General features: G+C 27.6%; 1 protein-coding gene across 6 annotated transcripts; it reads right to left on the bottom strand.

Moving 5' to 3' along the window:
• Positions 1–968: 968 nt before the first annotated feature.
• Positions 969–22,698, bottom strand: LOC145183790 (chromatin-remodeling ATPase INO80-like). 6 transcript variants are annotated; one of them, XR_016451901.1, is made up of 35 exons: positions 22,502–22,698; positions 18,916–19,076; positions 18,229–18,317; positions 17,622–17,790; positions 16,888–17,274; positions 16,628–16,681; positions 16,326–16,424; positions 16,108–16,212; positions 15,900–15,981; positions 15,704–15,823; positions 15,190–15,257; positions 12,432–12,581; positions 12,218–12,331; positions 11,302–11,397; positions 10,586–10,711; positions 7,735–7,820; positions 7,348–7,432; positions 7,027–7,147; positions 6,830–6,915; positions 6,587–6,748; positions 6,286–6,484; positions 5,960–6,037; positions 5,736–5,831; positions 4,891–5,064; positions 4,736–4,808; positions 4,400–4,616; positions 4,144–4,271; positions 3,707–3,801; positions 3,559–3,631; positions 3,312–3,356; positions 3,060–3,173; positions 2,837–2,939; positions 2,636–2,724; positions 1,431–1,497; positions 969–1,307 (listed from the first exon to the last, which is right to left on the bottom strand). XR_016451901.1 is itself a non-coding variant. In XM_090085533.1 (35 exons), the coding sequence occupies exons 1-35, from the start codon at positions 22,517–22,519 to the stop codon at positions 1,048–1,050; spliced, it is 4,092 nt and encodes a 1,363-aa protein (XP_089941659.1). In that variant the 5' UTR covers positions 22,520–22,698; the 3' UTR covers positions 969–1,047. The 6 variants fall into 6 exon arrangements, 2 of the variants coding, with proteins under 2 accessions (XP_089941659.1, XP_089941658.1); XR_016451899.1 differs by having other exon boundaries at positions 17,622–17,689; XR_016451900.1 differs by having other exon boundaries at positions 5,960–6,025; positions 17,622–17,689.
• Positions 22,699–22,717: the final 19 nt, after the last annotated feature.

Genomic DNA, 22,717 nt, shown 5'->3' with positions numbered 1-22,717 from the left:
ACTATAATCCAACAACAATTTTCTCAATTGTCTATCATGTTTTACATTAGGTTTTAGAAAATTAAATTTACAGGAGATCATTGAAAAATAATTTAACTTCATTAAGAAAACATTAGAAATTTTAAATCGAACCAGGGGGTCGCTTGTTAAAGTAAAGACTGAAAACATAAGTGCAGATTATTGATCGAAATAGGGTAGAATTATCTTCATAACAGTTTTATAACAATCAATAATGCTGCTATAGATGGGATGTAGGAATTTTGTTTTGAGAAATTTATGCTCCAAGAAGTAAAAATCTTAAAAACAAGTTTTGAAAAAGTAAATATATAAAAAAATTAAGATTTGCTTCCAATATACCACATGCTAAATATCGATATGGATATGTTAAAAATTTCAATCAAAAAGGGTTCTACCCTAAAAATGCTTGAACTGAGAGAAAGAGTTTTATTTTAAAAAACTTGCAAAATAACCCTTCCCATTGAAAAATTTATTAGAAATAATTCAAAAAATTCAAAAGTACTTCCTCCTGAATTGCTTGACCAGAAATTAAAGTAAAAAAAAAAAAGATAGCATACGGTCACCTTAAGGGTGCGATAGCCTGTTATGTACTATTCTGGTGCTAAATTATTTTAAAATATATAATTTTATTTATTACTATTTACATCTCTTTATACTAATTCATTTCATTAATGCCTTTAGTTTGGAGATCTATGTTCACATTGCAATCAATATTGCAAACACCTGGTTGTAACACAGACACTCCAGAATATTTATTTAGCAAATATCTTAGTTGTAATAATTATTTTATTAACAAAACTCATCTACTTTGATAGGGATTATAGCCGACTATAATTTAAAATCTACTTTATAAAGTTTGCATTCATTGTTCAAAAAATATCAACAACTTATTAGGGCGTTAATATTACCTGCACATACCCCTATGATATCGGAAAAATGACACTAAGCAATTAATATTTGCATTTTAAAATTTCATATCTATATAATTTACAAATCTTTCTCGAAAGATAATTTCAGTTTAAAAAAAACTCATTCTTTGTTTATGGACTGAAAAGTATACCCGTATGCTGCATAAGCAGCAGCTGACCCTGCTGCAACACCAGCCATGGCTGCTGCAGACGCAGCAGCTTTAGCCAAACTTCCCGCTTTTGGTTTACCTCTACCTCCTCTTGGAGTGCCCCTACCTCTACCTCGTTTTGATGATGAAGGTAATGACTTACTAGAAGAATGATTTTCAAACGAAACGGCAGACGAAGGACGAGAAGAATCAGCCGATTCGTCATCTAGTGCTGTAAATAATGGAAATAGATAATTTAAAAAAACACACATACACACCAAAAACAATCAAACTTTAGGAATGAAATTTCTTAATCAAAATTAGCATCTCATCAATTTTTATTGACACAACTCACCAAGTTCGATACTGGATATGCTGTTTTCGTCTGCATCAAAAGGATACGAAGAACTCTCACTTAAATCCTCAAATGAAAAAAATAAAAAAAAATTATTAATAAAAGTTAAGATTTAAAAAATATAAGATCTTATATTTAATATTTTATTCTAATATTAAACATGGCGCTATAAAAGCGTCTTATTTTTTCATATTTATTCTGTTTTAATTATAGAATAAGCTTTATTTTGCAACATGTTTTAAAACATGCGCCATTTTGAGTAGTTTTATCGTGCTAAACTTGTAATTGAAAAAAAAAAAAAAAAAAAAAAAAATTCAGATGAAGTTCTGAGTTATTTATTGAAGTTTAGAGTTAAACTTTTCTTTGATGAACCTAAAAGAAAATTTAGAAAAGAACCAGGGTATTCCAGTGAAGTGATACAATACGCTCTGCCATTTCATTATACCTAACTACAATTTAAAAATTACTGTTAACAATTACGGTTATATTTGAAAATGCTTGCATTCCCGAAGGAAATAGTATTATTAGACAATAGTATTGATGAGAGATATTTTTACAAAAGTGTGTTGAATATTGCGGAGGATTAAAACTAAATGTGTTTACTGCTATTTTCGAAGCTATAAACTTTTGGATAATTAGCTAATGTAAAAAAAAAAAAAAAAAAATAGAAAATATACTCCTTACAAAGAGATTGATCTTGAAAGATGAATAAACATTGTTTGCCTACTAAACTATGGTAAAACCGATCATACAACTATTTTACTTCTGAATTTCAAGTGAATCTCGGGAATTTTAAAAAATTTGCAAAAATTTATTCAAATAATGAACTGGTGTTATATAACATGCCTCTTGTTGTCAAAAAAAAATCCCCTGGAAAGGCACTTTCAGATACATAATGGTTTTCTTAATTTAATAAATAATACGTAAAAATTACCCAGAAAGGTCAAAAAACTTTGGACAAATAAATGTTTTAGTTTTTCTCCTTATCTTTAAATAAATTTCATGAATTTGTTAAACAAATAAATGAAAGTTATTTAAAAAATAGGTATAAATCGATAACTTCCAAGTATTGTTGCTTCTTGTATCATTTTTACATAATTTTGAATGTTATCTCATTTACTCTATGAAAAAAAAAGATCAATTAAGCTGCCATATGTCAAACAAGCTGTCATGTTAAACACTCTTTAAATAATCAAACAACTTACTTTAGGATCAATTTCAACTTGTTTTCGCTTTCTTCCAGGTCTCTTTCCATTTTCATCTGCAACTTTCTTTTCAAGTTGACGCTGCTTCACTAATGTTAATAGAGATTTTCTAATATAGATATTATTTTCCATACTTTCTATCAATAAATCTCAAAAATATAACTCAGATTTTTTGTTTTAACAAAAAAAGGTAAAACTAACATTTGGCAGCAAGTTCTATGTCATCCAATAATAATGATGCAACTTCTTTTGGTCTGAGAACTTCTTTATTGAATTGACCACCAGATATAACAATATTTTGAATCTAAATTTAAAAAACTCTTCTAAGCACAAGGAAAAAAAAACCTTCCTTTAAAGTATAGGAAACTAAAATTTGTATTAAATGACAAATGATTGCTTCAAAAAGAAATTTGTAAATGGATACCTCACTTTTCTCTCTTGCTCGGTTCAGTATTTTTTCTTCAACAGTACCTTTTGTAACAAGTCTATAAACAGTTACTTGTTTAGTTTGACCTAATCTATGAGCTCGATCCATAGCCTGAAACACATCAAATAAAAAATTCTGATTGAAAACTATTTTCACTGGCAAAAAAACAAAACAACTTGAAAAAACCAAAATGTAGATAAAACATTTAGTAACTTCTTCTTTGACAAAAAGACAAAAAAAAAATCATACCTGCTGATCAACAGTAGGATTCCAATCACTGTCATAAAAAATAACCTTGAAGAAAGAAAATCCAAACAAAACCTTAATTTAATCTATAAGTTTTATTTATATTGCATTTCTTCACTATAAATTGAAATTTTAAACTATGCTAATTAAAAGTAAACACAACTTCTTTACTTCATTTAAGATATTTGAATTAAGATAATTAAATGAATAGAATATTTAATTTGAATAATTGCTAGAGAACCAGACTTACTGTATCAGCAGCAGTCAAATTAATTCCTAAGCCGCCAGCACGAGTACTGAGTAAAAATGCGAAAATATCACCTCTAAAACAGAAATCATTTGTTTAAAAATCATTACTTGAAGCTACTCTATGTATTTGTAATCTATTAGAGTTTTACCTAGATTGAAAATCAGAAACCATATCACGACGATCAGAAATCTTGGATGAACCATCAAGTCGCATATAAGAATGTTTTCTGAACTTCATGAACTCCTAGATTTTATAAAATTGAATATTTAAGTGAATGCTTTACAAATTGATTATAACTTCACTGCTATTAAAACTCTGCTTTAATTGCCTCTTTGATTAATCAATATAAGTGAGCAGATTGAATGAATAGTATTTTCTCATCCATATTTTACAGTTATATACTCTCATCTTTCGCCTCTCCAACTGAATAGTTACTTAAAGTTTAGGAGAAAAATACAGAAATAATTTTTTGAGTTTTGTTACATTTGGTAAGACTGCATATAACAAAGTTGCATGACTCTGACTCACACCTTTCTTATCTACCATTATAAAAGATTTCATAACACAAAATTAAAATAAGACTACCTCAAGAATATCAATCATTTTAGTCATTTGAGAATAAATCAAAACACGATGATCCTCTTTCTTCAGTCTGGTTAATAATTCATCAAGTACTAATAATTTTCCACTATCTGAAGCCAATGTAGAGCGATCTATTAATATATATATAAATATATACACACTTATATATATATACACACACATACATAGATACACTTATAATAGGTAAAAAAAAAAGTATATAAGGATTTTGATTAATTTAAAATGAAATTCAAATTACCTGGCTGCTTGATTAGAGACCAGCCATTTATTGGTCTAGCTGCATCCAATCCTTGAAGAGGTGGTACCAAAAACATTGAAGACCTTTCCAGTGATGTCATTGAATTTATTCCTGATTGCAGCACTTGTAAAAGTTCTGTAGTACCATAAAAGGAATTCATATAATGATAAGATGCACTTCGGTCACTACAGTAAACTTCCACTGGCGGTGAACAAACCTAAACCAAGAAATAATACAAACATTAAAAATCTGATAATAAAAGATCATAAATACTCCCTGCAATCTTAAATGGAATGAATCATTTTTTAGAACTAATAAATTCAAAATAATACAAACCTTAGGGTAATATGCTGTTAAAAAACTGGGATAATCAACATGATGATGTTTCAATGATCTTGTTACTATTGTACTAAAGGTGAAACAGTAGTAAAATGAAGAAACATTAAGATTCTTACTTAGATCTAATAATCTGAATAAAATAATTTAGTTACCGTGACTTAACATTTCCATTCATAACTTCTGCTTGAGGAGGAATACGAGTTGTTTTATATTCAGTAATTAAGCAATCCTGATGGGTTGAAAAGCAACTTGTATAACCACTAAAACAGCTACCTTCGATATTTAAATATGAATCAGAGCATATAAGTAGGTCCTTTCTTGTAAGTCTAATTTTAAAAATTTAAACAGCTACACAGCATTGTTTATACAAGTGTAATAAATCTTAAATTTAAAAAACGCGATTCAAGATACATGTAAAACTCTGTAAATAAAATATATTTTTTGTCCAATCAGAAATTAGTCAAAGAAAATTAAACTGCAATATTACTTAAATATTCATTTTTTATTTTAGTTCCATGAATCTTATTTTTAATATTAAATATGAGTTTTATATTGAATATAAATTTATTCTATCCTTCTTTTCTTAACAATTTCATATTTAGACTTATTTCATAATCATGAATAACTCGAAAAGTATTTTAAGATTTTTTGATGAAACACATATAAATATATAAAAATACATACTCAAATAAATATAAATAGTATATAGAGTTAACCTAACCCCAACTATAACTATAACTATAACTCTCTCTCTCTCTCTCTCTCTCTCTCTCTCTCTCTCTCTCTCTCTCTCTCTCTCTCTCTCTCTCTCTCTCTCTCTCTCTCTCTCTCTCTCTCTCTCTCTCTCTCACTCACTCACTCACTCACTCACTCACTCACTCACTCACTCACTCACTCACTCACTCACTCACTCACTCACTCACTCACTCACTCACTCACTCACTCACTCACTCACTCACTCACTCACTCACTCACTCACTCACTCACATTTACTTACTTTTGTGAAGCCTGTCTTGCATTTGCACTCTTTCTCCATATTCTTTCGTAATTGAGCTTTTGTCTTTGCTGAATTGCAGTCAATATAAAGCATAATCTAAAGCCAATTCAAAGAAAAAAAAGTTTTTAAGTTTCTACTTAATACAGTAAATTTAGCTGAATAAAGTTCATTAAAGAAAAAAAGTTATAAAAACTATTCAAGCAAGAGAGGAAGCAATCTAATACCTTGTAACCAATTTCATAAATAGACAAACAGATTCTTTTGGTGACAAGTCAATAAAGCGAGTAAAGCTAAAGCAATATCTATAGATACACAAACACTTTATAATAAACAACTTTCGCAAAAGATAAAAATGTTATGTTAAACTTAAAAGCAAAAAAACAAAGGTGAGAATGAAACACTTCTTTCCCCTTGATGGTTACATGCTCACTTTAATTTTCTTGACCAAAGAATACCTTACTTGAGTTAACAATTTATATTTACATGTTTATATAGAAGTTTTAAATTTTCTAAAAAAGTTAAATATGAAATTTTTTTATTAAAAATTTACCATTATCATTAAGTGATGTATGAATATAAGCTTCATTCCAAATAGAAAATTTTTTGTGAAAAGATGCATATTCATATTTAGGAAAATCATTTAGCAAGCCATGTCGATAGAAAAACTTAGTCATAATGATAGGTGAGATCATAAAATATAATCCTCTTAAAGGTTCTTTACGTTCAAATAGCTCTGGATGGTTGCAAACCTAAAAGAATTTATAGCAAGTGATATTTTGGTCACAATTATATTTGTATAAGGGTTATTTAGAAAAAGAGAAATATATAACTCATAATCATTACCAGGATACCTTTCTAAATTGCATAACAAGATTCATTAGAAGTGAGTTTGTTTTTGATTCACTAGATGCATTAGCAGATTGCAATAAATCTTCAATAATAATCTTATTCTTGACCGCCTGATAAAGTTGCTTTTGTCTTGATGATAAAGTACACATAAGTTTGATTTCAATCTGAAAAAAATTGTTAATTGAAAAAATAAAAAACCTTGAAGTAATTTTTTTGATATTTTACTTAGGGCTTACTGCACTTACTTTTTCTGAAAGTTCATTTTCTACATCTTTTTTTATTCTTCTTAACATAAATGGTTTAAGGATCATATGTAAACGGGAAAGTTGATCTAAAATATCAAAAAATAATTTTAAAAATACAATTTTTTAAAGCAAACCTTAAAAATAAAATGATTTTTTCTTACCATTTAAAAAACATTTTAAAAAATAATAAAACTCACTCTGATCAAGGACTGGTTTTTTCTCTGAAGCATGACCTTCAATATCTTTGGAGAACCATTCATTGAACTCATCATGACTGTCAAACAGAGTTGGCATAATGAAGTGCAGCAAAGCCCATAACTTAAATAAAAAAAAACAACTTTAACTTAAGGATAGACTCAATGTATAAACTTTGTTTCATAGAAGATTTTAATTCATGATGAAACACTTCTAAATATTTTCAAAAAAACTTAAAAAAATCTAAGAAGCATTTTATTAAACTAATTATAAAAATCTCTTGAGTTGATATTCTAGTATATAATGCTTTTCAAAAACAGTACCTCAGCCATTGTGTTTTGAATAGGAGTACCAGTCAACAGAAGACGATTGCGACAATTATAACCCAGAAGAATTTTCCATCGTAAACTAATTATAATTTAAAAACTCAAAATAATTTGTAAAAAAAAAAACAAAAAATTAAAACTAAGTATTATAAAAAAAAAAACAAACACAGAAAACTTTAGACAAAATGGGATTCTAAAAAAATCAAGAGTTTCTTGAAAACATTTTATTTGTATATTTTATACTTCATGTTTAATGTTAATAAAATGGATAAAAATCAACTTCTTTATCACATTGCCTATAAAAACTATTACATAAAAACTAAGGAACTAGTAGGTCATGCCAAATTTTTTTGATAAATTCTTAAGTAATTTTTGGATAAATACCTTGAACTACTTTTAATAGCTTGAGCTTCATCAAGAACTAAATATTGCCAACGAATTCTTTGAAAATATTTAACATCTTGCACAATCTAAAAAGAGAAAACAATCTTTTTACTTTCAGCTCATCAAATTTCATTGATAATTCATTTTCATCTAAAACTTATCATCTTTCAACAGTGTTGAAACTTAACTCATATATTATAATTAAAACTGTTTTAAATTATTTTACTGATAAAGTTAGGTCAGTTCTGATTTAACCAAAACTGCATACTTTTGCACCCTTACAATAACTGAAGAAATAATTCTAACATTCTAATAAATATAATTCTAATGATTTAAAGTCTCAGGATACTTTTTCATTAAAACATCTTTTTTATATCTTTATATTTTATATCTTTTATATTTCTATATCTTTTATATTTCTACATCTTTTATATTTCTATATCTTTTATATTTTCATCTTTTATATTTTCATATCTTTTTTTATTCATAAAAATCTGAGGAAATATGAAAATTAAAAAAAAAATTAAAAAAAGAAAGAAGAAAAATAAATTAAGGAGTGTAACAGGTTATTTGTTTTAAGAAATGTTGAAATATTTTACCTTTAATTAACAAAAAGAAAGAAAGAAAGAATAAATGAAAGAAAAAGGCTAAAGAACAGGTTGTTTGATTTAATTTCTAGATTTATCATTATTATTTTTCTTTGAAGATGTCAACACAGTCCTGTTAGGAAGTTTCATTATGACACCATAATACCACAAACAGAATTTCAGCTCATTTGCATAAAACATAGAGGTCTGCTAAGGTCAAGGAAGTTTTACCATTACAAGGTCATGCCATATTGTGGACATGTAGTTCAGGTTACTACGCCCCTGTGTTTCTTAACTACTTGTAAAACAAACTGTTTCTACTCTTCATTCTTTGCAATGCTTGCATTCAAATTTTGCATCAGTATAACTCCATGCTCTGCAGCAGCAATTTAATCAGATGCAGTCCTCTGTCAACTTTTGTCAATGGAAACATTTTTTCTTTGCAGCTAACTTGATACATCATCTTCAGACTTATAGATTTTATAGCTGCATCATAATCATTCAGTCTTTGCATGAGCTAAATGAACCTAAATGCTAAATCAACCATTTTTTAACATGAAAACCAAGATTTAATAAATCTATCAAATCATTAGATTGCTTGCAATTCACATGCTGTGAACTAAGTTTCCAAACTGTTAACTTAATGGTCTAACAGACCATAATGTCTGCAAAATGTAAAAATTCTTAACATTTAATTTATGGATGACTGATTTGCAATTGCTCCACAATGAATTCTTTCAGCTGCTGACAGGTGTTGATTAATGGTATTCCATGTAGCTTCAGTTAATGCTAAAGAAGATCATTTCTCTTAAAACCACACAGAAGTATTTCAAACATGATTTTCACAGACTATCCAAATTAGATCAACCCCCATTTAAGTCTTAAGAAGGGCACAAAACCATTGTGTCAAAGCACATGCCAATGGTTATGAATCATACTTACAAACTTAAGCAGTTTTAGAGCTGCATTAGCTGGCATTCGCCCTAAATCAGTCTATGCATGCCTAACAGTTTGATGTTGCCACCCACAGGAGATATCATAACAGGCAATATGCCCACCATGTTAGTGTCAACATCAGTCATATCTGTTAACAACTTTCCTCAATCGACAACAGATTTGTTCAGGTGAAATTTGTCCTTGATTTATTTAACAGTTTGAAAAACAAGTTTCAAAAATTTAATCCAATAGTTCTGTTCTGTTCAATGTCTTATAAGATTGAAACAGAATAATATAATGAATGTGAGGTACAATTTTGTATCCTTAAATATAAAAATCATTTTATATCTGTTTTGTTTCAAATGATTGATATAGAAGTTTGTACTTTATTTGTTATTAATGGAAAATCAAAATACTGATGCTTAGTTGGAAGTGTAATTGTTAACTCATCCGCGTGTAGTTACTCACTAACGAAGAACTGCTAGACAGTCACAAACCAACTTCAATTTTGCTTTCTAAAATTTCACCATCAGGCTGTTGTTATGAAATGTGCTAAGTGCAGCAAGCATTTTTTTTGCTCCAAAAATAGCTTTTTATGTTGAACTTATCTCTTGAAGAAAATGTTGATGAAAAAATACTGAAAGATGAGAAATATCTTAATTAATTTGGCCATGTTTCTTTTAACAAACAAAAGTATTATACAGTATAAACTTTATTTCTTTAAACAATTATAGTCCTAAGTATTAACCTGAATCAACAACTAATTATGGCAGCAAAAACTGAACAGTTTTTGCTGTTATATGTGGCTGTTAGCTTTGCTTAGAATAGAATTATCAAGTTTTCCAACTATTTTCTTGACAGTCAACACCATAGCATTTTCCAACTATTTTCTTGACAGTCAACACCATAGCATATTCCTGGAAAGTGTAATATACTAAGTATCCGCAATTTCACACCTATAGTCTAAGAAAGGTCTTATAAATATGGTAATGCGCACACGCACAAAACCAGATAGCAGTTTAGTAGTTAGGTAGGGATATTATTTGTTATCAACTATACTCTCTTTTAGGTAAATTACTTCAAACTTATTCAAAAAATGAACTTGTCAATTGTTTTGAAAGTTCCAGTTAAAACTAAACAAATTGTGATCTGCAAAGAATAGAAATAGTAAAACTTTCATGACCTTGGAGCACCTGAATATTACCTAAATGAGCTGATGCTTTTTGTGACTATTAAAATCTAAAAAAATTTACTGTATATCCTGGGAGCACCTTAGTATATATTCTGATTTCATTTCAAACTATTAAATTGATTACATTAAAACTTACTAGTTGATAACTTGTTATAAGAACATGAAAAGGAGCATTTTCTTTAGAGTTGATCATATAAGATGAATGATTCCAAAACTTCCTTAAACTTTTTCTATCACCAGGATCACCCCAATATGGAAGCACCTTTAAAAAAAATATATGTATACTGGTATGTTAATTAAAAAAACTAATATAAATCTTAAAAATTAACTTAAACTTTTTACAACAATATTTTAAATATAAACTAACCATGAGACAACCAACAATTTCAAGCAATGGTTAGAATACAATTTTAACCCTAAGAAAATCCCCACAACATTTTGACAATACTGAGTTTAATTGTCAATTAAAACAATTAAAATATGCTTAATTATAGTATGATACCTCGGAATGCCAACTTTCATGTTTCAAATATTAAAACCTTCACCTTTTAGCAAATATCTCAGATATGGACATTTTTACATCGTTTCAAAATTATACATAAGCTTATAATATTTTATTATACTATATAAAATTATATACATATAAAAACATAATATATTACTATATAATATGTTAACATAGTTTGAGTCCCAAACAAAAAATTTGCCAAAATTATTTATTCTACTATACCAGCTGAATAGTTTTCATTATGAACCAATGCTATGATTCACTTTTTTTTAACTTTAGAGAATAATTTTTGAAAAAAAAAAAAAACCTTAACTTTTCATTTAAATTTCCTTAAAATAAAATACCTTAAACCGAGGAAGAAACTTTTCAAACTCCTGCTGCCAATTGTGAAGAGTAGATGCAGGTGCAACTACTAGAAAAGGACCCCATATGTTGTGAACCTATAATGGCATATTGAAAAGAATACTACTTTACTACAAAACAATTATTTGGTATAAACATTTAGAGGGATGTATCTAATAATTGACTAATTCTCTCAGATTTTATTTCAATATTTCACAATACTTATATTAAGACATGGTTCATAAGACATATGACAACGCTTCTTAAAATTTCGGTTAAACAAAAATTAGTTGATAAAATTTTTCATTTGTCATTGATTTATTTTAAACTCTTTACTTTTCTTTAACTTCTTTCTCTAACCCATCTATCCATTAATTTTTTGATGTTATCTCCCATTTTATTCATTTTAGGGCTCCTCCCTTTCACAAACCTCAAAATAATTTTCTAGGTCATGACTTAGGTATCAATTGTAATATTTGTAGTTTTGCTTTTATATCAAAAATTTTCAAATGGACATCTTTGTTTCTTAATTTAATAGTACAACTGTGGTTAGCTATAACTTTTGAAAAACTCAAAAAATTAAACATAATTATAATTGAAAATAAACTAAAACAATTTTTTTTTTAATGTCTTCTGGTTATTTAAATTTAATTATCATAAAGGTGCCCAATTTTATGTTCACGAAATAATTTTTCAGATTTTACTTTTTGTAGATATGTAAGATATATGCTAAAAAAGTTATCAAAATATATCCAAAAATGATATTCTACACAAAGGAAAGTTTTTATAGAGAAAACATTTTATTAGATATATATTAATCATACATAAGTATAAATGCATTTCAGAAATTTTGGTACTAAACTTGGATCAAGATTTTAACATGAATTTGACATTAAATTTTTAAAAACTACAAATCACCTCTGCTAAGTATGCTAGAAAAGATATGCTTTGGACAGTCTTGCCTAAACCCATTTCATCAGCAAGAATTCCATTAATCCCTTTTTCATACAAACTAACTAACCAATTCATGCCCTAAAAGAAAGAACAATAAAAAAGTATTTGTTAAATATCTAATTTACAATTGCAAATATGCACTTGTCAGTTAAAGTCATATGAAAATAAGAAAATATACTTTTAACTGATATGACTTAAGTTTGCCTTCAAATATTTTTGGTTGAGGCAATTTTCCTTCATCAAGAGTAGGCTCAGACAAACAGTAGGCTCCGTCTAAAGAACTTAAAATTGCTCCAGGTTTCATTTCTGCATCTGTAAATGAATTTGTCTAAACGTAAAAGAAAACTTACAGAAATGAGCATGATACAATAATTTAAATCATTGGATAAAAGGTGACCCTTAGCATATACATAATTTCTTTATATAATTAAGTTCCTAAAATTATGTAAAGAATTTATTTGGAAATTCATTACAGTGTTTAATTATTAGGGGTGGCCCTTGATATTTACAAGTTTTATTAAATCTGGGTTTAGTTCACTAATGGGTAAGACTGCTGTAAAGTATTTAAATATTAAATGTTCAGATATAGTTATTTCAGTTATACAAAACCAGTAAATAATTTCTGACAATTATCAAGTTGAAAAGTTCAGTACAGCATCACACTGGTTACCTTAGCTCAATAGCCAATAATAGCTAGTGCTTGTGCCAACAAGTTTCCTGGATAGACAGCACAATTAAAGACCAAACTATTTGCTTGTTGATGTAGGTAAGAAGTTTGCATATGAATAATTTAAAATCTGTCTCATGAGTCAGAAATCATTGAGTGGTACCTCAATCACAAATGGTGCAATAATGGCCCTAAGGTGGAAAAATGCAGAGAAACTGATAAGATTACATATATTGGGTTCTTCTAAAGCAGTTTGGACTGACTAGAAAAGTCACATCTTGATTGAATAGACAACTTTAGATATCCATTGAGCCCTATGCATGGCACCTGACATTTGAAACTACATTCTGCAAGCTGGGATACCTTCAATAAACATAACTGATAGTTAAACAAATTATGCAGTCATCTCTGGTCTGTTTAGATTCTAGCTGTGTGTGGACTAATAAGAGGATATCAGAATGAGAAAGCGCCACTTATGATCCCACCAATAGGTCTGATAAAGCCTGAAAATTATCAAGACCCACTAATTGTCACTGGTCTTTAAATTCTAAAAGGTTTTTGGAGAGGAAGGATGGATAGAGGATCTACATGTTGAAAGGGAGTTTGGGGGTTGAAACCTACCCTTAACAGGTTGAACCCCCAAAGTTAGAAAATTAGCAAGACTCTATTTGTTAGTTTTTTTTTAGTTCATTTATGTAATTTAATTTCTTGAAAAATCCAATTTTGGGCTCTTTGATCAAGATTTTTCATAGTTGATGAAAATGGCAAATTTATGTGGTAAACAGTGAAATCATATTTTACAAAATAGAAGATAGTTTTCTTAATAACTAAACTGTGCTAGCTAACTTTTAAGTCTATTTTCTTAAAATCTGTTTAAATGGATAGACTATTACCCTTTTTATTATTATTTTTTTTCTTTTCTACATTATATGATTTTTGAAAAAGTATTAAAGGGGTAGTCACATAATTTTATAAATTAATTTTTAAAAAAAGTTTTAATTGAAATCAATTGATCTATTCTTTAGCAATCTGTATATAGACAACATTTGCAAAATTTAAAAAGATCTCATTAATTACATTTTAAATGATCGTAAACAAAAGAGCACACTCAGTGTGAAAATGCATATTCTGAGAAAAATAAGAACTTACAAAATTGCAAAATTGAATTTAAAAAAATGTAATTTACCCTATTTTAATTTTTTTTTTAATCATAAAAAAACACAGATTTATGCTTAAAGGAAGGATATGTGCACATTAAAGGAGGATTAAGGATGCCTTCCTTAATGACAAATGCTACTGTGACTTTAGTTCTTCCTCATCATTTACAACAATTTGTTCTATAGCACATGGAAAAGAGAAATCTGTTTCCAACAAAACTTGAATCTAGCTTGCTTTGAGTTCCTCTTGTGATCATTTAAGATACTTAAATGCTGCATCCTTTCATTCCAAAATACTTTATCACTTGTTGCAATTTTTTCAAGGAATCAAAGAAACCTTGTTGACCTTTTTGCATTTGAGAGAGGAATTGTGATCATAGTGTATCTGAATAAGTTATGTCAAAATGATCTTCAAGTCTCTATGAATGCAACCTCCTTTAACTTATGCCCAGAACTTGTTTGACTTTTATGTTTTTCCAGACCTTTAAATATTAGTTCTGATTTATTGATGCAAAGCTTCATTGTTTGAATCAATATTCTGGTCTTAATCTAAAATGCAAACCAAAGGTCTGACAATCTTACAGCATATTTGTGCCAAGCCAGGTTCATGTGAGCCCAAGTAAATAAAAATTAAGCTTCCCTCTTACTTTCATTTCAAATCCAGAAAGTGAGTAAAGAAACAGAGGGAAGTGGGAAAAAAAAAAAGAACTTTGTATATTTTCATTGGTTTATACAAACTAAAGTACATAAGCTGTTTAGAATTTCCAACATTATTCTAAATTAAACTAGTTAGTATTTGTTTCCTAAACTTAATCATTAATAGTTTGATAATAACTAATAGTTTAATTCACATTTTAAATTACAATTTAATATTACAACAATTTCCTAATTACAAAGCTGATTCTTTTTAAGTCATTCCAAATACTGTTTGTTAACAAAACTGTTTTGCTCATTTTACTTTCCATTAATGGAACAGACTGTAATGGTCAAGAAAATATTTTAAGCATTCAATTTTAAGGACCACCCTGTTATAGATAGATTAAATGAAATGTTGAATCAAATCTTAGTTACATATGCATTATATTACAATAGACACTTTTTATTAAACATACTTTTTTCTGCTGCTTTAGAACTGCACTTTGAGCATTGAGCAGAGCCTGCTCTTTCATTGAATCTGCATCTGTAAGGAAAAACAACTTTTAAAGGAATTTGATCCTCTTCTCTTTGTAGAACTTTATATATCAAAAGTTACATCATTTTATCAAGTTGAAGCTTCTATTTTAAGATTAAGATGAAAATCTATCATTTTCATGAAAATGATAACATTAACAATTTAACTTAACCCAGTTTTAGAATTTTATCATTAATAACATTTAAATCATTCAGAAAACATTTCAGTTTATTTTCAGGTAGTTTAAACAAAAAAAAAAAAAATTTTAACCACTTTTTTATTTGCAAATATTGAGTTTCAATAGCCATCCTTTTTAGTTGTGTTAAACACTTTGATATTTGAAAATTCAACTATTTTGTAATTTAGATTTCAGAACCTAAAGATGACTAGATGATTTGCAACAACAAAACATTTCATTATGAATGATTTAGAAAAGTTGAAAGTAAAATATTTACCATAATCATCAATTTCATTGTTTATAAGGGTTGCAGATAAGTTAGAGCTGGCATTGTTAGATGGTACATCCTCTAGCTTCTTTAAAATTTCATTTTGAGTAGTTATATCTTGGTTGTTACCTTAACAGGATGAAAAGCATTGAAAATGAAAATCAGTTGATTTTATCTTTGAAACATAAAAGTTATAGAAATTTACCTTTCATTTTTCTGCCCATAAAGTGAGCATAAAGTTCAGTTTGAGTGATTAAAAAGTTAAGTTTTCTTTGCTGACGCTTCATCTAAATTTAAATACCAATTTTATTTTTAACAAAAAAATATTTTTTTTTAAAGCATTTAAAAAATTTAATTAACAAGCAGCATCTTTTACACAACTAATTTAAAATACATTCAAAACACAATATTGCCTCTCTCATCTCTTCATCTTGTCTTCGTTGCTCCATAGCTTCTTTCTCTGCCTTTTTTCTGTGTTCTTTCTCAACACGATCAAATCTTCTCCAATATAATAACATCTAAAAAAAATATACTCAAATAAAAGTTTAAAGTAAAAAATAACCTCAAATACATTTCAAAATGATTTACAAATACACTCAGTTGACTAATGGAAATTTCTCATAATCACTACCTCTCTGGCCATTCTTCTAGCTCGTGGAATAGCATCTTTTGAAATCTTTTGAGATCGCAAGGCTTCTTTTCGAAGCTCTCTTTGACAAGCTTGAGCAACCTAAATAAAAATAAACCACAAATTAAACATAAGTCCACAAGTGTACTTTAAACTTCATATGTCCACAAGTGTACTTTAAACTTCATATAACCATAGTCTGACTTTTAAGCACTTGTTTTATACTTTCTGATTTTAAATTTTGTAAAAATTATTAAAAAGCCAATTTTCATTTATTACTATTTAATACAAACTAGAAAATATACCTTCTTTAAAGTTTGAAGAGCAGTGCCACGATTATTTGAACGTGTTTTACTTATCTAAAAAATAAATAATAATCCAAAATTAACACTAAAAATTTAACCAAAACCTTAATGTCATTTGTAGTTTTTTTTTTTTTTTTTGTAGTTTTATAAAACATCTACTGAAATCTTTTACATGCTGTGTTTCTAGATTGCCATAGATTTCTTGTCAATCAGAAATTTTAATTAGCCCTTGATTACATAATTAACACAACATTAGATACCTTTGGTATTTCTTTCTTTGCTATTAGATTCCAAAGTTTCTTTCTTTTGTATGCTATTTCTTTATCATGTTGAACCTTTTGCTTTAAAAGCTTTGCATCAGAAAACTTCTTTTTATCTTTAGTAAACAGTTTCTTATTAGCTAATTTTGATTTAGTTAAAAATAATTTTGCATGCTTTTTTTGGCGATCATGATATTGATCATGTTCAATAACAAGACTAGAGCCATAAAATGAATATTTATCACGAATATCAGCTGAGAATTTCTTTTTTATTTTATTAGTTCTAATATGAAGTTTTAACATTTGGTGTAATTCAAACTCGCTAACAGATTCATCATCTATATCATCCTTAGTTTCTTCATCTGAACTCTCCTTAAGAAGAACTTCCTGTTTAAAAAAAAAAAAGATTAAGTAATTCATTAAGTACAAAATCTTATATAAAAAATTATCTTTTCAATAAGGCTTAATCAGCATGAAGGTTTAATCAGCAGGAATAAGGCTCAATCAGCAGGAATAAACTTCTGTTTGTCAACCAAATAAAGTCACAATAATCAACCTTTGTTAAATACAACCATTACTTTTTATTCTTTCAAAACAAATTTTAAAAAAGAAGAATGGCTATTACATATCTAAATGATTTCCGTAAAATGACTAACTGGTGATTACTACCAAGGTAATTGTCCAGTGCAATATTTTACCATAACTAACAATATAACTAAAAACTAAATTCATACTCGCAGCCATTCTCTTTCTTTTCCAAGTGACTTTAAGTTGTAAAACTTCTTCTTTTCATTTTCCCATTCTAGATTGTAAACATTGATTGAAAGGAAATAACAAACTCTTATGTAAATGTATCTATTAGCCAATATCATGTTGCAGACTCCAAACAAAGCAAAGATAACTCTAAATATGATATTTAAATGAAGACATATTTTGTTTTCATAACGTACTAATTAGGCAGGAGTGCAGCACACTTTAGAATATGTAAAAATAAGGATAATCCGAAAAAAACAACATGTGCATTCAAGTTTTGAGATTTTTTTTTTGTATGTGAAAATATTAAAAAATATTAGTATTGTATAATGTCAAATAATCACTTCAACTTTTTTTTTCTTCTAAGACATGCATTCATAGCAATTAGTTTAAAGCTAATTCTTATCTTGAGCATCACTGTTAATAAATTGTAAAACAGTAAACAAGTACTTTAAAGGAATTTAAATTTAAATATCAAAATGGACCAAACTTAATTACAAATTTGTTAGTCAATTCATTTTATCATTTAAATTTGGACAAATAAGAGATCAACCAATAAGAACATGCACACACACACAAAATTATAACCTTCTTTTGTAAACTTTATCTTGGAGTTTTTTGTAAAAGAGGCAGCAATTGGCTTATTATCTTCATCTTCACTTGAAGTGCTTTCAATGCTACAAGTATATTTAAAAAACAACTATTAACTCTTTTTATAATTTCTATAAACATAAAAGCATTTATTATATTTCAGTAAAAAATAATCTATTAAATTTCTTTTACATTCTTTTTTAACAGATTTTTTTTTTAACTGGAGAATATTAAAATGTGATTACAGATTATTAGTTGAAGAATGATGAATGTGTTTATTTTAAACACTAAAACCAGATAAAGAACCATTGTGATTGTTGGTGACTTTTTATTGCACGATCATTAACAGAAACCTCCAAATATTCTTATATTTTTAAATTATAAGATGTCTTCTAAAAATTATTAGTATTGTAAAACTACGGAAATCAAGATATCAACACGTAATCACTAAAAATTATGCAATATTAAGTATACTACCTAATTTAATGTTACATTTTAAAACTTGAAAGTTTACATTTTTAATGTAGCATATGTCATTTATAAACTATGTAACAGTTTTAGTTTTGTAATAAAAACTCAAAAGGCAATTCTAGCAGTAATCTTACTTGATACACCAACATATTCGATCATTATCATTGGTTTTACCTCAGATATGTATGAGAGTCAACAAATTTTTTTACTTACCCAGACAGCTCTTCTTTAAACAAATGTTCAGAGTAATTGATCAAAGCATCTATATTTAAACTTTTTTCTAAAAACTTTATATTAACTGGTAAAAATTCATCTTCAAACTTCTCACATGAATAAATTGCCGGATGGATTGTCTCACTACATTCAAACTCATTCTAAAAAAAAATTAACTTTAATTGACTTTAAGCACTAAAAAGATGCTTTAAGATTTTACTTCAGAACATTAAAAAAAAAAAAAAGTTATAAATGTAAAGATAATTTTATTTAGCTCATTTTTAACCTGTTGATGAATTTCTATCCATCATAAAAATTCCATAAATTTTTTAATTACAATAAGAACATTGAAACAATTACCACAATTACATTAAACATAATCAAAGCATTTTTCCTTTAGTGTTTCTTGCATTAGAAATTTTTAAAGAACTTGAATTAGAATTAGCATTTATGCTTTTATAAATCTGTAATAAGTAGTAAATTATATAATACTATACAATACTGTATGAGACAAACAGGGAATACAAATTAATTTCCCTGTTTGAAACATGTTTAAAATAGTGTTTTTGAGTTTTGAATGTCATTAAATTTCTAACCAAGTACTTAAGTGATTCTATAACTGTTAATAAAATGACAACACTTGTTAGTAGTTAGTAAGATGGTTACAATATTTTACCAAAACAATTAAGTTGATATACAATTGCAGTCAATTAGATTAGGTTTTTATTTAGTGCTTTAGAGCTTGACATTTGTATTAGGTGTTGCAGCTAAGGGATAGCACTACTTATAAATCATAATTTTGATGTTGTTACACTAATGCAAGATATAACAAGGCTACAGTTTGTTAAGTGTGGTGTTGGCTATAAAAAGAACACAAAAGTACAAACATTATTTTGCCATTTTCTGGATGTTGTTAGGTTTCTAATAGGCTCCAAAGATTGCATTAAAATGAATATTGAAAGATTATTTTGTTAATTGTGTCTAACACATAATAGAATCAAGCAATAAATAAATTCTTTTTGTTCAACTACAATTTTTTTTTCACTTTCTATTTTTACTTGAATTTGAAATTACCCTTCCAAATCTCTTAACAATTTTTACAATCAAAATAGCCAAAGCTCTGCTATAAAAACAAGTAACCCCTAGTTGACTGATCTTACAGATCCTACAAGAATCTTATGGGTTGAGTTGCACAAGTCCCTGCAAGACCTATAAGCATCCTTTTGAAGGATCTTGTAGGATTTAAAGGAATTCTTACAGGATAAGGTAAGATCTAAAAGAATATTTTAAGAGATCTTGAAGGATCAAAATAGGATTCTCATTGGATGCTGTAGGCTATTTAATTTTAGATTCGTAATAGCTAAGTTTAAGTTGGAATTAATATTTTCTTATTGAAATAAAATTTCATTCTGTGTAAAATAAATTTTGCACATTAAAAACTAAATAAATAGTATAGCAGATATTGTTTTTTTTTAGTACATGTACTAAACATGTACATGTACCGAACAAAATGTAAACGTTTCTATAGATTAAACAGGATATACCTTGTTATAACAAATGAAAATGAAATTTTTATAACGAAATTGTTAAAAAAGCGCGTTTCTTAATTTCTCCTTTAATTATCTGAGTGAAGTTAAGAAACGCGCTTTTTTTTCATTTGTGAAAAAAAGTATATTTTACAGAATTAACATTAACAAAACAACTTTTCTGTTTTTACATACGATCTTACGAATCCTTTAGGATATCCTAAAGGATAATATAAGAATATTGCCATCCTACAAGACTTATAAGTTTTCTGTAAGATAGTCAACTAGGTACCTTAGCTTAAAAATAAATTGCTACTATGCTAATATACTAATTGCTACTATACTACTGCAAAATAGAATTTTTAAATTCTAAAACATATCAAGCATTAATATATTTCTAAGGCTGGTCTTTTATTTGTTTAGACCAAAAAAGAGTAAAAACTCTTTAAAACAAGTCACCTAAATCGGATATATTTTTGGTATGTGTTTTTTATTCCCCACAATTTTCTCATCATAGACATCAATTGTATAATTCAAAATATGGCAATTTTTTTCCCACTTAAAAAATTGAGTAACTTGTTGATCTATTGTTATATATTGATAAATAGATGTTCATTTTTATTTCAGTCTAGAACCAAGCCAATTCTGCTTTTCCTTAGTCAAACCCAAACTTCTCACTAAACAATTGGGGTTTTAAATTTTCTGGAGAACATTGGAACTATTTAGTACACAGTTGACTTTCACTAAATTTTGAACTGGATTGTAAAACATCATCAATAAACTGATTTGGCTCAATGACAGGAAATCCCAATCTATTTTTTATCAACCAATCAGCTGAAGTAACACTAGGGAAAGGTAATTATTTTCATATTTTTGGAACTATATCCAGAAGCATCAATGCTGCAAAAATTATAAATGTTTGAATGGTTTTTTTTACTTTATACCATGAGAACTACAAATATAAAAGCTTTCTTCTCTTTCTTATACCATTTCCTAAGATTCTTAATAAGTACACTTTTTTCACAAACAGTTTATGTTAACTAAAAAATCACTATATATATAAGAAAAGGAGTTTGGAGAATTTTTAAAACCATGATTAGCCATACTTAGAATGTGAATTAAAAGCACATAAGTTAAATACTGAAATGCAAGGTTATATTAACTGGAAGAAAACAAACTGCTTGTCAATACTGACCAAACAACAATTTTGTTGCCTACCTAATAACATTTTAATGATTAACAATATTGATTTCACATTTTGAATTTTTTTCTTTTAACATTAAAATGTAAGAAATTGGTGGGTGATGCAACACTTTTAGTACTATTTTTTGAATCAGCACACTAAACAACACTAAGTAAAATTATTGAAACTGGAATTAGGTAAAATTATTTAATTGTTGGCCTGTGTTATTTATTTACTAAGGCTAAAAGCAAAAAACAACACCATTGATTCAATGCTTTTATAAAGCTAATAGCTCTAATTATAAAAGTGTTTTAAACAAGTTTTATTGGAAAATAGCAAATCATAACAAGCAAAATCAGAACTAATGGCAAACTGAAACTAAATCAATATCACACTTCTTGTTTACAAGCAAAGAACAAACCTACTATAAACTAGTGTAAAGTTGTGTAACATCAGGTACACATTCTTTTTGCATGGTAAAGCCATAGTATCATTTTCAAATTAAAGATGGTAACCATTGCTATGTGAATTTATAGAACTAAATAGTCAATTAACTCCTGAAAAATCTTTGGAATGATAATAATGAGATGATTGATAAGTTCTACAATGTAAAAACAAAAATTAAATTTATATCCTCAAATTCTTTAGAAATATAAACCTATATGTAATAAAAGAATTTCAGTCAAGATGACTATAATGTAGGAGCAGCTTATGAAAGAACACAGGAAAATAGTCGCTATAAACATATTTTATTTGAAATTTGTGGATATTATCAGTTTAATCCTTATTCAACTGTAAAAACATAAATGTTGAAGTAAAAAAAGAAAAGAAAAAAGTTAATATTTGAGTCAATCAATTCTTATAAGAAAATAGAAACCTTTCCATGATCCATCATAACTCCAGACTAGTTTTTCGCAACCTTGCAGCAAAGTAATAAGTCGATAATTTGCTATTGAATTTGACTTACAAATCACTATATGCATGGCCGTAAGACACATAATCGTATAAAGAAAGTTCATGTTGAAGGCACCGCGCAGGGGGCTGGCAGCCATCTTCTTGGTTAAAAACTTATCTGATACGCATGCTTTAAAAG

The sequence above is a fragment of the Hydra viridissima genome, unplaced genomic scaffold (genome assembly GCF_058129835.1).
Source record: "Hydra viridissima isolate aposymbiotic clone 2 unplaced genomic scaffold, HvirCarnegie_v1 scaffold_4, whole genome shotgun sequence".
Classification (NCBI taxonomy): Eukaryota; Metazoa; Cnidaria; class Hydrozoa; order Anthoathecata; family Hydridae; genus Hydra; species Hydra viridissima.
Note: the sequence above shows the minus strand (reverse complement) of the source record. Positions and strands in the feature narration are given on the sequence as shown.